Source organism: Zonotrichia albicollis, chromosome 4 (genome assembly GCF_047830755.1).
Source record: "Zonotrichia albicollis isolate bZonAlb1 chromosome 4, bZonAlb1.hap1, whole genome shotgun sequence".
Classification (NCBI taxonomy): domain Eukaryota; kingdom Metazoa; phylum Chordata; class Aves; order Passeriformes; family Passerellidae; genus Zonotrichia; species Zonotrichia albicollis.
Window position 1 is genome coordinate 28,690,791 of NC_133822.1, and position 13,896 is coordinate 28,704,686.

General features: G+C 45.6%; 1 protein-coding gene across 1 annotated transcript in view; it reads left to right on the forward strand.

The window, feature by feature from the left end:
• Window positions 1-5,270, forward strand: part of CD9 (CD9 molecule) — a 20,717-nt gene extending 15,447 nt beyond the window's left edge. Inside the window, exons 4-8 of the mRNA XM_074539259.1 lie at window positions 748-822; window positions 1,792-1,884; window positions 2,360-2,449; window positions 4,109-4,192; window positions 4,926-5,270. Coding sequence (XP_074395360.1) covers window positions 748-822; window positions 1,792-1,884; window positions 2,360-2,449; window positions 4,109-4,192; window positions 4,926-4,991 — 408 coding nt within the window. The 3' untranslated portion in view covers window positions 4,992-5,270. The remainder of the gene's footprint in view (window positions 1-747; window positions 823-1,791; window positions 1,885-2,359; window positions 2,450-4,108; window positions 4,193-4,925) is intronic.
• The last annotated feature ends 8,626 nt before the right edge of the window (window positions 5,271-13,896 follow it).

Consider the following 13,896-nt stretch of genomic DNA (forward strand, 5'->3'; position numbering starts at 1 on the left):
GAAGGGGTGAGGGGAGGAGTACACCTGGAACAAACCATTACCTTACCACCGGGGCTGGGTGGGGCAGAGAATGGGACAAACCATGTGATCAGTGCAAAAACAACAGCTAGATAAACTATTTACTATTTAGTGCAATACAGCAACTATTGCCACTGAAAAAACAATTTCCCTTCTGTGTCACAGAAGAACCTAAATTCAATTATTTGTTGCAAAATTATACCTCTAGCCCTTTCTAATTCTGAGTATCTCTTTAAAGTGCTCCTAAATTATAGTGGTGTTTTGGGTCTGGTAGTCAATGAGAGACAGAACACTGTCATTTGTGTTTTGTTGGATATACAACAAAATGACTATTAGCTCTCTGGGAGTTGGTGGCAAGCTAGGAATTAATTAATGACTCCTAAAGCAACAGGAGTGACAAACCATAGTAAAGAATTGGTGCCAGCTGTTGTGATGTGTTTGAATGACTTAGACAGCTTCAAAGTTGGAGTTAACAGATGATTGGCTTTAATTATCACTGATCAAAAAGAAGGGACTGGTGCTTGGAGAACACTGCCAGACTTTCCAATGCTCCTGGGAAGAAGTGCTGACCCAGTCTCCTTTTTCCTGGTGTTACCAATGTCTCAGACCTCCAACTGCAACCTGGTTGAGTGACAGCTCCCACAAGTCTGGACAAATTTGCAGTGTACATATGTGATGCTGGTTTGTGGTGCTCTGGCCTTCATGAATAATATGGTCTTTCTTTTCTAGTTCTTCTTCTTCCTTTTTGTGATTTTTGCCCTTGAAATTGCTGCTGGGATCTGGGGATTTTCAAATAAAGAAAAGGTAGGTTGCTCTTAAAAGTTGGGAGTGGTGGGATGCTGGAACAGGTTTCCCAGAGAATCTGTGGCTGCTCCATTCCTGGAAGTGTCCAAGGCCAGGTTGGATTGGGCGCTGAGCAGCCTGGTTTAGTGGAAGGTGTCTCTGTCCATGGCAGAGGGGCAGGACTTAAGTGATCTTGACAGTTCCTTTCTGACCCCAAACATTCCATGATTCTATGAATGTGCCTACAGTCAGCAATCTGCTGACATCTATACCAGTACAAGTCAAATCCTTATTACCCAGGGAATTTGGGGGAGAGGGAAAAAGGCTGATTCAAGCAAAACAACACAAAAAAAACCCCTAACTGTAATATTAAAACATGACTGTAACAGGGAAGCCAGAGTCCAAGAGGCTGTTGCCTGCTAGAGGTGCCTTCCAGGGAGTACCTGATTGAGCTGTGAGGTGAAGCACGCTGGCTGGGAGGCTTTACCACTTCCAGAGAGGAGCTGGGTCATCTGACAGCTGAGTGTATATGCACCTGAAGCATGACTGATACGGCCTCTCCCTCCCAAGCAGTCAAGATTCTGTCTTGTTTCAAAATCACATGCTTAGTGACCAGTGGTGCTTTTCTGCTCACATTGTGTTATACAATGGGAAAATATAGTAACTTCTGTGGTACAGTAGAATAGGGAATATTTTTGGGCAGCCAGTGGGCAAAGAGCTGGTTCTCTAGCTCCTCTTAGAAGGTCAGCGATTTGGAAGGGGAAGCAGTCTTACCTGTTTAGGTGTGGCTATTAAAGTGAGTGTACAGTTATTTCTCACCTGAAACAGGTGAGCCTTCTGTCCACCCTCTGTTTGTACATGGCAGAAGAATGGGTCTTGTAGGCTGCAGGAGTTTTGATGACTGACTTGCTGAAAGCAAGTTTTTCATAATTAATACAAGGTATGACACTAACACACCATTAATAGACAACTCTTTTTACTTTTCCTTAGATTATTGATGAGTTAAAGGAGTTCTACATGGACACCTACAGAAAGAGAACTCAGACAAGTGCCAGAGACACCCTGAAAGCATTTCAGTTCACTGTAAGTATATGGTTCTGCTTAACCTGGGCAGTAATGCAACTGCTTCTCACACTGTTCTTCATCCTACCTAGTCCCCTGTACAAATTTTTTACCAGTTAGAAGAAACCAAAGATTGCAGGGATGTTTTTGTGTAGTATAAATGAATTCAGGATGCCTTTTGTTTGTCCCTCTGAATAACTAGTTCTTGTTTTTCTTGTTTTTTCTTGTTTTTCTGTGAGGGGTTTGGCCTTGTGTCTGTAAGGAGCACAGGCAGTTGCCAAAATGATTTTGTGTGTACTTAAGGAGATCTAACTCTTCCTTTCAGAACCTTGTCCCTTAATTTTAAAAAGGCTCGTTAAGATTAGGTTTATAGCAGTCATGTTGTCAGGACTTGGTCTGTAATGAAAACTAATGTAAATTATTTCCCTTTTTTTTAATCAGATTACTAAACAAAAAGATTGCTTAATCTGGGTCTCTTTTATGTTTTTTGTTGTAGCTAAACTGCTGTGGCCTTACTGGAGCTGTGGAGCAGCAGTACATGGACACTTGTCCAGCAAAGACACTGTCTGAGTCATTCTCTATCAAGGTAAAGCTTGATGTAATTTACCATCAGCTCTGCCCAGTGGGTAGAGTGAGAAACACACTTCAGGAAACCCTCCCAGTCTGTGGGAAAAGCCCATGCCACACTGGTGTGTCAGTCTGTATCTGTGATCAGACTGGTTGTGGAAAACAAATCCACCGTTACTGTGGAAAGAGCAAGCAGGAAGTCTGACCTTGCTCAGGAAACGTGCAGTCTGTGTGTCACAGAATCAGTGGTGGGGTGGGCAGTGGAAGATCAAAAGTTTGCCTAAGAAAAACCCCTCACAGTGCCTTGAGAGCTCTCTTCTCCTCAGTGCATCTTCCTGGTGCTTGCTGGGAGCTGTCAGCTCCCTCTTTGTTAGGGAGAAGTAGAGTTTGGGGTTGGAGCAAGTCTGAAGCTTCAGCAAGGACAGGGAGGGGGGTAAGGCATTGGTACCCTGCTCAGGTGAGTTGGTGACTGTGAAGGCAGTTCTGTGAATCAGGTTTCTCTGTTGGAGTGCTGCTGCAGAGATGCCTGTATACCACAAAGAACAGGAGAAAACAACTTTTGTAGTTTTTAACCACCTCTCTTCCTCTTTGCCTTACAAACATCCTGTGGTCTTGCTTTATGCTCCAAGACAGTTTGTATGAGTCTGTCTATGGTTCTTATCATGCAGGAATTCAGTTAATGACTTGGGGTTTTCTCAATTTAATTGACAGTTCACATATCTGGCCACATGAGATTGTTCAGTCTGTATCTTTAGTCATGTTCATGCAGTCTGAGTTGGAGTGTGTGGGAGTAGCTGAGACCACACACAGATTTTGTTTGTCTTTATTCTGTGTTTTAGCTTCATCTTGTGATGCCCATTCCCAATTTTAGAAAAACAGTGGATAGATTACAAGATCAAAGAAATGTAATTGAGTGTACCTCTAAGAAGCAGTGCTGTGTTGGTGCTCTGATTGAATTGACTCATTCTTACCAGTATATCCCTTTAATCTCAGATTCAGTCTTTCTTTCTAGACTGGATCAGGAACAGCAACAAAAAAGGTAGTTCACTGATGTTTGCTTCTGGAACAAGCAGGACAGAAGCTGGGATGAGACTTCGACCAGCTACCAGACTCTTAAAGATTTATACTTCTGTAAAAGTGCCTTGTTCTTTTTATTGGTCAGCATGTGTCTGTTCTGGGAAAAGGACTATACTTTTTTTTTTTTTTTTAACGCAAAGGTAATTCCTTGTCCTGGGAACATTAAACTGGCCCCTCTATGAATCTGCTGCTGGCATGGATCCTAGCCTAGGTGTCCTGCTGTTCCCATGCACTGTGGGTTCATGAGGTGTCTGCAAAATTACAGTAGCAATTAGCAATATCAGGAGTGGCTTTAAATATCTTTTGATAAGGGATGAGCATCATCTGAAGTGCTGACAGCAATTAGTAACAAGCCAAACCTGATAAACTGCATGTTCAGATTGAGAGGGGAATCCTGCTGTAGTCAAGGTGCTGTTAACAATTCTGAGGTACTTGAAGAGTAGATTTAAATTTCTCCACCAACTCTTGTGTGTGTAGGACCATCTCTGGCTCTCTTTAAGGATATGACAGTAAAGGCCAGATCAAAGCAGCTTTTAAAAGATGAGTCTTCAAATGAACCTTGTGTGTGTAAAACACTAATGAGCCATCTGTTCCATTTCAGTCCTGCCCTGATGCCATTGATGATGTCTTCAAATCCAAATTCAATGTCATTGGAGCAGTTGGACTTGGCATTGCTGTAATGATGGTGAGTTTCCAGATTATTTAGAGGGTGGTCAGAGGATACACAGAGCAGAAGTCTTGTAGAGCAGTGCCTGGCCCCACAGCTCACAAAGCCATTCCACTGAGGACAAGTCCCAGCAGGATCAGGGTGTGTGCTGCAGGGCCCTGAGGCAATGCAGAGGCTGGGATGTCTCTGGCCTTTCTGCTTCTGCTTTGGATTAGGATCTGCCTCCTTGCACTTTCAGCAATGGTGAAATCTTATCAGTGATATGTGTACATATGGAGTGAAGATGTATTGGTCATGTTGCTGGCCCACGTTTTTATCCTAATATCTGTTGGGGATTCTTCTTCTCTTTCCTTTATAACAATTACAGGCTCTGCTAGACGGCTGAAATAACAGGGCTGCTAAAGAAACTTGCACTTTTGTTTGACCTCTCTGGAGAAAAGTACATGCTGGGATGATCAAAGCTTTCTTAGGAGATATGGCAGTGGTTTATAGCTGCTGGTGCTGTGCCAGGGCTTGAAGATTTTTGTGGGTCCCTTCCAACTTGACCTATTCTGTGATCTGTTTTCAAGTACTGAGGTGAATGGGATTCTTGGGAATGAGCTTTGGGGATTGGGGGGTGGGAAATGGCAGAGTAAAGTGTAAAAATACAGAATAAATGTGACCTCTGGGCTGTGAAGAGCAGCTTGTTCTCATGCTGATAAAAGCACATGCTTTGCTTTCCTGATTTCTAATCTGTTTGCTTTTTTTCCAGATTGTTGGCATGATATTCAGTATGGTTCTGTGCTGTGCCATCCGCAGGGAAAGAGAGATGGTCTGAGAGCTGCAAACCCAAGATTCCTGCACTATAAAAATCCTCACCATTAACTTTCATGTTCTGAGAGCATTTCTAAAATGTTATATATTTGTTACCTTTTTAATGCTTTATTTGGTACTGATGTAGGTTTGCTTTTTATGTTACAGGTTAAAATGATAAAGGTTTATCTGACTCAAGACAAACATGGTCCATAAAATATCTGACTTTCTTGAAACTTACATAATTTGGTTGTAATTTATGTGGAGACAATTTGATACTTAATAAAGAGTAAGATGTATTGTTTGTGGGGGAGAGGCATTGTTATGTTGATTAATCCCACTGTTTGATGCATAGCAAGGAGTTGAAGTTGCATAACGTGTTAAGTGTTTGGGATAACGCAGGAAAGCACTCCTATACCAGTGCCCCATGTTGGAAGAGAATGGGAGATGCTGTCAGAGCATGTCAGGGAAGGTGTGGTCTTCCTTGGTGTGTGTGAATGAAAGCATGTCTTAAGTACATTCCTAAAATGTCACTGCTGTAACACTTTTTCTGTCACTTCCCTGGAGAGTGGCAAAGGCTGGTTGTCACACAGGTCATGTGCAGGCAGTGGTGGCTCGATGCAGCCAGGCTGGGCTCTGCCTTGGGGCCAGCTGGGCTTCCTGACATCAGCCTCTCTGCTACCACAACTGTCCCCTGACACCTGGCATGGCCTTGGGCCCCTGGCAGGACACATTGTCTAGTGCGTGCTCAGGATTTTTTCACTGGCTGGCTTGGGGCTTTGTTTCCCTAAAGCCAGTGAGGTGCAGTCTCAAGGGCTTACAACACGTGTGCCAAATCTCAGGTTTCTAAGTGGAATAAATGTAAATTGCATGAGCAGTTAAGTGTCCAGCTCTGCAGTTGCAGAGTTGAGGCTGTCCTGTTTCAGTTTAGAGAGTTAATGGGAGAGAACAGAGACACCAGTGTGGAACCCATAGCCTAAAGAATTACCAAGTTGTCCAGTATTTCTACTCTTAAATGGCTTTTAAGTGTTTTTTTTGTCTCTGAAATATTTCCTGGTGGGGGCTACCTATGGGCTTACCAGCAGGTTGATGTGCTGTTACTGTACCTGGTGCTTGCTTACTGTACAATCTCATCTGTGTTCTTGGAAACTTCTGGTCTCTGTCCTCTGGGTAATACAAATATCTCTGAGTAGTCCTTGCTTGCTCCCCCTCTTTCTCCTGTGAGGAGGTTGGTATTTATTATGGGAAATACCAGAATTGGTGGGTGCCAGGCTCTGCTGATGAATGCATGTATTGTCACCTTTGTGTTACCCCCTGTCACTTGTCTAAGGGAACCATACAGCTCTCCTCTGTAACATGTTGCACTGTTCTGTTTTCTTGAAAAAAAAAAAAATCAAAAATGTCAAGTGGTAATCATGCTTTTGTGTGTCTTGCAGAGACTGAAATTACTCCAGAAAGGAGTTGGTCTTATTTTCTTTTGTGGCTATATGTGACAGCCTGGAGGGGAAAATCTCTCATGGGAATTTGAGAGCAGCCGTGTCCTCCACTGAGTTCTTGCAGAACTGAGAAGTAGCATTTTTGTCAGCTGCGTAGTTCTGGAGATGCAAATGAACCTGGCACCTGGAAGAGCTGGAGTGAAACACTGTCAACCATCAGAAAAGTTTACTGCTGACTTTTCACTTCTTTTTCACAGAATCATTTAGGTTGGAAAAGACCTCCAAGATCGTAGAGACCAACCTTTGACCAATCACCCCCTTGTTAACCACACCAGAGCACTGAGTGTTGTGTCCACTTGTTCCTTGGACACCTCCGGGGGATGGGAACACCACTTCTCCCTGGATAGGCCCTTCCAGTGAAATTCTTCCTGATGTCCAACCTGAATCTTCCCTGGCACAACTTGAGGCCATTCCCTCATGTCCTGTCGTTGTTCCCTGGGAGCAGAGCCAACCCACATTCTCTGCCTCCTCAGCTGTCCCCTCCTGTCAGGGAGTTGTGTAGGGCCACAGGGTCCCCCCTGAGTCTCCTTTTCTCTAGGCTGAGCCCCCCACAGCTCCCTGTGTTGCCCCTTATCAGAGTTTTGTCCTAGATTCTTTTGCCCTTCCCTGGACATGCTCCAGCACCCCAATATCTTTATTGAAATGAGGGGCCCAAAATGGATGGGGGATTTGAGGTGCCAAGTACAGAGAGAAAATCACTGTCCTGGTTCTGCTGGCCACACTTTTTGATGCTGGTGCATGTGTTCAGATTGCCAATATCTGCTGTGGCTGAAGTCCAGCAGCTCTTGGCAGAGTCCAAGAAATTCCAGTAGGTTGTAACTAGGGGGAAGAGAACACAGCTGTAGGCTCAGTATCCCTGAGATCATGAGGTTTGGGCAGTAGCTGCAGAGGCAGCTCTTCAGCTGGCATCCAGGTCAGCTAAAGATCCAGAAGTGAATGCCTGCCCCTGTTCTTGGATTCCACAGAAGCTAGGGAGGGGTTTCCTGAGATTTAGTCTTTAGCTTGCATTGCTGCTGCCTTCCCCACACTGTTTATGCCACATTCTGCCTCTCTGATATCCACCCTCAATCCATATGTAGTTTATAAGTGCTATATCCCAATCTTTTACCCTTTTGAGCATCTCCTGCATGTGGGTTGGCCTTGTCTGAGGAATCAACAGATGGGTAATTCTTACTTTATGTGAGGGGAAAGAGCTGATCTTTATTACTTGTGTATTACTTTCCTTTAGGCAAGGACATGGATTACAGATGCAAAACCTGGATTTCCTTTAAGCAAATCATGGATTATAGATGCAAAAACTCAGCCTCAGACCTGCAGGCTAGTCTGGAATGAGTACTGCTTCAGTAATGAATATTGATGACGTCAAGTTTCCCCTTACTGTGGGCAATTGTGATGAAATTTCCTGAAGAATTGGGATCTAAGGAATGGTAGCTCTAAAAATCCAAGTATGTGGCACTGACTGTCTAAGCAGGGAGCAAGTTGCTGTTTTTGAGTTAAGTCAGGAATAGAATGTGACTTGTGAGGTTATTACAGGGAGACAAAAGGGGCAAAAAATAGATTGTTCTGGAAAACAGGAATGAGGGATTACAATATTGAATGGGAAACAGTACTTAGGACAGTGTCAGAGCTGTGGCAGGAGTGACTGACACCAGTGAAATGCTTGTGGAGGGAGGGTCAGCAGAGAAGCAAGTATTGATGCTGGGAAAAAAAGAAGGAGCAGGGGAAAATTATTCTAGAGATGGCATGTCTATTGGGAGGAAAAGATAGGATGGAGGAAAACACAGAAAATTAAAACACTCTCTTTTCCATGTCATCCTTCCCCATCAGTAAACAAAGGTGCAGCTATGTCAAGACCTTAAAGCCTATCTGGAATGTGAGGAACCACTCCAGAAAGAAAGAGGGCTTAAGCAGCTTTGTTTCTAAACAAAAGCAGATTTCTCCTTTACATATAGGTGCTGCTAATTCTTTGTTGTAAATGTGCTTAAAATAGCTGTGGTTTATGGCCAGATGTGACACTGTATATTACAGTATCTATGGGATGTGTTTGTGGATAGCAAAGAGCTGTGGAATATGAGCAATCCTGGTCTAGATATTTTCTTGGATTTGGATGGTAGAAGAGGTAACTGGTAATGTAAATCTTGTAAAGGACTAACATAAAACACTGCCTGTAAGTCTGTTAAATCATGAAATTGCAGAATGGTTTGGAGTGGAAGGGACCTTAAACATCTCCTTCCAACCCCTTGCCATGGGCAGGGACAGCTTCTGCCATCCCAGGTTCCTCAGAGCCCCATCCAACCTGGCCTTGGACACTTCCAGGGATGGGAATTGTTCTGAGGCTGCTCTCAGCTGTGCCCCTTGGCTGCTGGGAGGAAAATAAGAACAGATAAAACCAAACCACTAAAAGATGTGGCTATTTATTTGTTGTAGCAGAGCACCATGCAGAATATGCGAGTTTGTACTGGGAAACAGCTGGAACAGCTTAAGAAAATAAATGTTTGGCTAAAGGGAAGGATGTAGCAGTGAAGTCTTGAGGAAGGCTGTATTTTGTTATCTGCAAGGTAATTTTGCCAGAAGATTTTTAGACTTACTTTGGAAAACTGGAACTAGCCTGCCTCAGGAATGGAGGGAGTCTCAAGTTTGCTGTGTGGTCAGCTCTGTGAGAAGTGTACCAAGGCAGGGAGAGACTGGTTTTCCAGGGAGACAGAGTTTATTGCTGGGAAATGTCTTCCTCCTTTACAATAGAGCTAAGAAAGTCATCTGTGGTACAGATTTTACAGCAGCCCTGGCACATGAGCATCATAATTGAGTACAGGGAAAACATTACAGTGGGCCCATGAAGTGGGGAAAGGGTGTGGAAAGCAGCTGGCTACAGTGGAAAGAGGGGTGGGCCTGAAACATTGGGAGGGTTGGAATAAATGCTTTCCTCTTGTACACTTCAAAAACTTGTTTCAGCATTTAATAGTCTTACTCAGAGAGGGTGTAGAGATGTTTGCAGAAGGGTAGGATGCCGTTACCTACAGGGTGACTTCCAAAAGAGCTCCTAAAGGAATTGCTCCAGCTAGAAAAAGCCTGGATTTATTTGGCAGGCTCTTTAAGTCATGACTACACTTCTCCCTCTCCACCCACCAAAAGAAAAGAATAGCAAGTGCTTGCACACAGTTTTTAGGAACTGCCAGTACCTCTCCACTATTTTTCTTCAGATAAATCTCCAAGCCCAAGCAAGCCTTGCAGAAGGCGGGTTCAAAGCAATTGTCCTGGAGGGGGGGAAAGCAGTGAGGCCTAAAATCACAGTGATAAAAATCAGGCACTGTTTCCATGGAGGTGTGCCTGCAGTTCAGGCTGAGCCCTGCCCTGTTCTCTTGCAGGCATTTGCAAGCCTCTGCTCCCCAGCCAGCCTCCATCTGCAGGCAGTGATTAACACACTGCAAAGGCTCCCTCTGACTGCTCCAGCATCTTTTTCATCCTGAACTGCCTGAGAGGGACCTGAGAGTCCCATGAGGAATGTCCCATGGGGACGAGTGCCTGCTGTCCCTGGGTGAGAGATGCTGCTCCAGCTGGGGAGTGCAAGCACAGCCCAAACTGGGTTTTGTTGGGTTTCTATGTTTAGGGGGTGGTTTATGCTTATGGCCGTTGTATAATTATGATTATAAAATAGCCACCTCTTCGGTTCCTGCCTCTTGGCAGCTCTCAGGAAATTACCTAATTTGAACTGCCAGCAGTGAGGACCTTGAACCCTATCAAAAGTCAGTCTTTGAACTGAACCTAGAACCTCTAGACATTTGCCAGACTCTGCTGGCAGTGACAAAGACAGTTAAGTGAGATTTTTCCACTGCTGGACACAGGCTTCCACATGCGGAGCTCCCACAAAATGAATCCACAAGGCAGCTATTCATGGCATGCTGAATGCCTCCTCTTCTCTCACTGCCAATTTTGGGATCAATAGAAATTCAGGCTGGGGCTGAGAACTGACCTTTTATGCCTTGTTCTAATGCTGGCCTTTAGTCCTCGCCTTGCCATGCATGGGGCAGCCGTGCTTCTGCTCTGCCTGACCAGCACCACCCCTCCCTTTCCAACACCGGCGGGGTAGGTCCTGCTGGTTGAAAGGAACTGCTACCTCCAGCTGCTGCGTCATGGCTGTGTGTGAGGAAAGAGCAGGGTGGAGAGGAGCTGAGGAAGCTGCACCTTGGGACAGGTTTTTCGGCTTTGGACTGGCTGCACCTCCAGCTTACGCCAGCATTGCCTCTGCTTATAGAGAGCTGGGGGAGCCCTCAGCAGCCCTTTCCAGACCCACAGGCTCTCCTCAGCTGCCAGTCTGTAATTAAAAAAAACAGCTTTAAATATCCTGGCAGTGGAGATGCAGGGCAGAGCGAGTTCTCAGCAGGCACTTTGACATGGCTATAGCTCAGGTCCCACCATCATCATCAGCCCAGCAGACAGGTGGGGCCAGCGTTCAGCACGCCAGACCAGAATTCATGGCTTGGTCCACTTGCACAGTGTGAGTGCAAATAGATGGAGAAGGCTGCAATGGGAGTTTAAAAAAGCTCCTCTTCTTTTGTGGGGTTAGCCACTCCTCTGCAGCTCTCTGTGACTTTATTCTGTGTGGGAGTGAATGCAGAAAAATCAGGGGTGCCATGGGGTCTGTCACTGTTTTCAGGTAGAAGCCACATAGCTGTGCTGTGCCATGGGGGTGGGGTGGCTGCTTCACAGGTGGGGAACCGCTTTATTTGCAGTGTGAGTTTGAGGGGCAGCTGCTTATCCTGATTTTTAATACAAGGGGATCCTGCCCTTACAGGGTGGCTGCTTTGTAGCATGGGGCCATTCTGATTTGTACACCCTCAATCATTAACATCACTAGACCACCAAGTAAAGAAAATTATTTTCATTGTGGTTTTACTCCTATTTTCCTTCTTTTTAAAAGTTTCCTGGAAGACCTATAAACATTCAGCTGTTAGGTGAGGCACAGAAATGGACTTGTTCCCCTCACACACAGTCTGTGGCTGCAGCCTTTGTCCTCAGCACTGAGCTGAAGGTTGTGCATGGTATATGCGTCAAAAATGCTCTAGAAGAGAAATCAGGGGGGCAAATATGATGTAAATAGATGGAAGAGGGAAGACTGAGTCAAGTCACCCCCCCTTCTGATTGTGCAGATCATGTTTTAATGGCAAGTGTGTGAGGTGAATGAGTGAGGCCTTTCCTCCTGTTCATAGCAGGGTCAGCCATGAAGTCAGAGCGGGTTACTCAGGGCTGCACCTAACCCAAACTTGAAAACCACTGAGGATGGAAACTGCACAAGCTCCTGGTCCCCTACTGGGCTGGTGTCCTGATGAGAAAGTTTCTCCTCATGAGTTTGACCTTCTTTAGTTTCAACCTATGCCTGTTGTCTCACCTAAGTCTTTTTGGTTGTCTCCCTACAGCTACTGGAAGGCTGCCCCTCCCAGCCAAACCCCCTCTTTTCCAGGCTGGACAAGCCCTGTAGCCTGACCATGGTAATGCAGCCCAGGCTCTCATCAATGCCTGGTGGCGCATTAGTAGCCAAGGCCAGAAGAACTTTATCAGGGGAAAACAATACACAGTTCCTTTGGTGTTTGATGGCTTGGTGAAGGAGAGTGTGTCATCTTCCAGGACTTAATTGTGGAAAAAGAAACAAAACTAAAGGTAAAAATAGGGCAGGAAAGCTGAGCAACCAACAAACTCCACTTGTCAGGTTGTTCCCATCAAGGATTGTTAGTCCCACAATGCCAAGGTCCCCTACACAGAGTGAGCTGCTTCTTCTTGTGAGGGCCAACCTTGCTCCACCCTTGGCTTGGCACTGCAATTAGGAAAAGCTGATTTTTGCTGCCACCAGTTCCCCTTCCTGGGCCTGTTAGTGTCTCTCATGAGCTGCCACCTCTGTTCTTCCAGCCCTGTACACACAAGTGACCACATCCCTTCCCAGAACAGCGAGCCTCTTGTTCACTGCTGATGGCACCTCCTCCCTTGGGTCTGCTGGCAAAGCTCTCATCTCACTCCTGGGGAAGGTTTCTATTAAACAGTGTACATTTTCCTTCTATAAGTGGTTTGTTTTACAATATAAGTCACATTTATCTGTAAAATTTGTCCTGCAGCTGGTCCTAGCAGTTCCTCCCTGCTTTTTGTGATGGGACGCTGTTGTCAGCACCTCACTGTTTCCAGAGTTCAAGTATCTGGGCTAAGACTTTCTCTGCTGCCTTCCTCAAAGTGAGTGGAGAACTTTTTTGTATGTACTGAAGTATCTTTGGCTACTGCCAAAAATTATTTTATCAGAAAAATGTTGCTTTGCCTGTACTTAAAAAAAAAAAAAAAAAAAGCACATCAGCCATTTAACTTTAAGCTCAGCCTGTGTTTTGGAAGCAGTGCCTGAGAGTTGTGGATGGTTTCTGCTTTCTGTTAGAGAGGTGCCTATGGCTTTTTAGAAAGGAAAAGGCCTGGAAGTGTGAGCTTCTGTGAGACACTTTCATCCATACAGTCCTCATAGACCAGGAGGGGAAGTCTGGGCACCTAGGCACCTAAGCTTGTCCTCAAGACCTTCCCCTATACTCAGCCTCCAGGCCCTGGAATGTGCAGATAGTTCAGGCTCTCCCTGGGAACAGGAGCTGGTCCCTAATGCAAAACAACTTCCCTGAGCCTGGTCAGAGCTGAGTGGCTCTTGCCCCCAGGGAGGAGGGGCAAGGTGAGGCCTGCCTCCCTGGGAAGGTCTCTCTGTGTAGGAAGGTGCTTCCTAGATGCTTATGGACAGCTATGGACTTGCCTCGAGGATGGCATGTGGTGTAGATGCTCCAGAGGCAGATTTGCTCAAGGACATGGCAGGAGGAAGTGCATTTTATAGAGCAGATTCCCCTTGTCTGCCCAGGGAATGCATCCCCCTCACCCCTCTGTACATGAGCACCCAAACTCCTTCTCCATGTGCAATCAGTAGAGGAGACCAGGCTTTTTTTCCTTTTTCACAAGGCTCTGGTTCACCCAGGTGCCCTACACACCTCTGCTATCAGCTTTGTGTGGGAGAACACAAACTCTTCTGGAGGGACACTATGATAAGCAACAACCTGAAAGCACCAGACCTGGCACAGCCCAACATGCAGCTGGCCTTCTGACACATATCATGAGGTGCCAGTCTCTCAGGCACACCTGGAAATAGCCCTCTGCTCTGGTACAACACCCTGTGGATTTGCTGGTTTCATTAGGATTTGCCCGGTTTTTTTTCCCCTGCCACCCCTGGGCTTGTGTAACACAAACAGAATGGAGGTAGCAAGACTTAAAGCAGGGTTTTTGTCCTTAGAAGGAGGAGTTTGGGAATGTGAGGTTTCAAAACAGACAGTCCTGGCTGGTCACTAACCTTTTACCTCTCCTGGCTGGGAGTCATCTGGTGCCAGGCATTGCCCCAGACCTGGGTGCCTCACTCTGGGGTTTTTGGAGCTA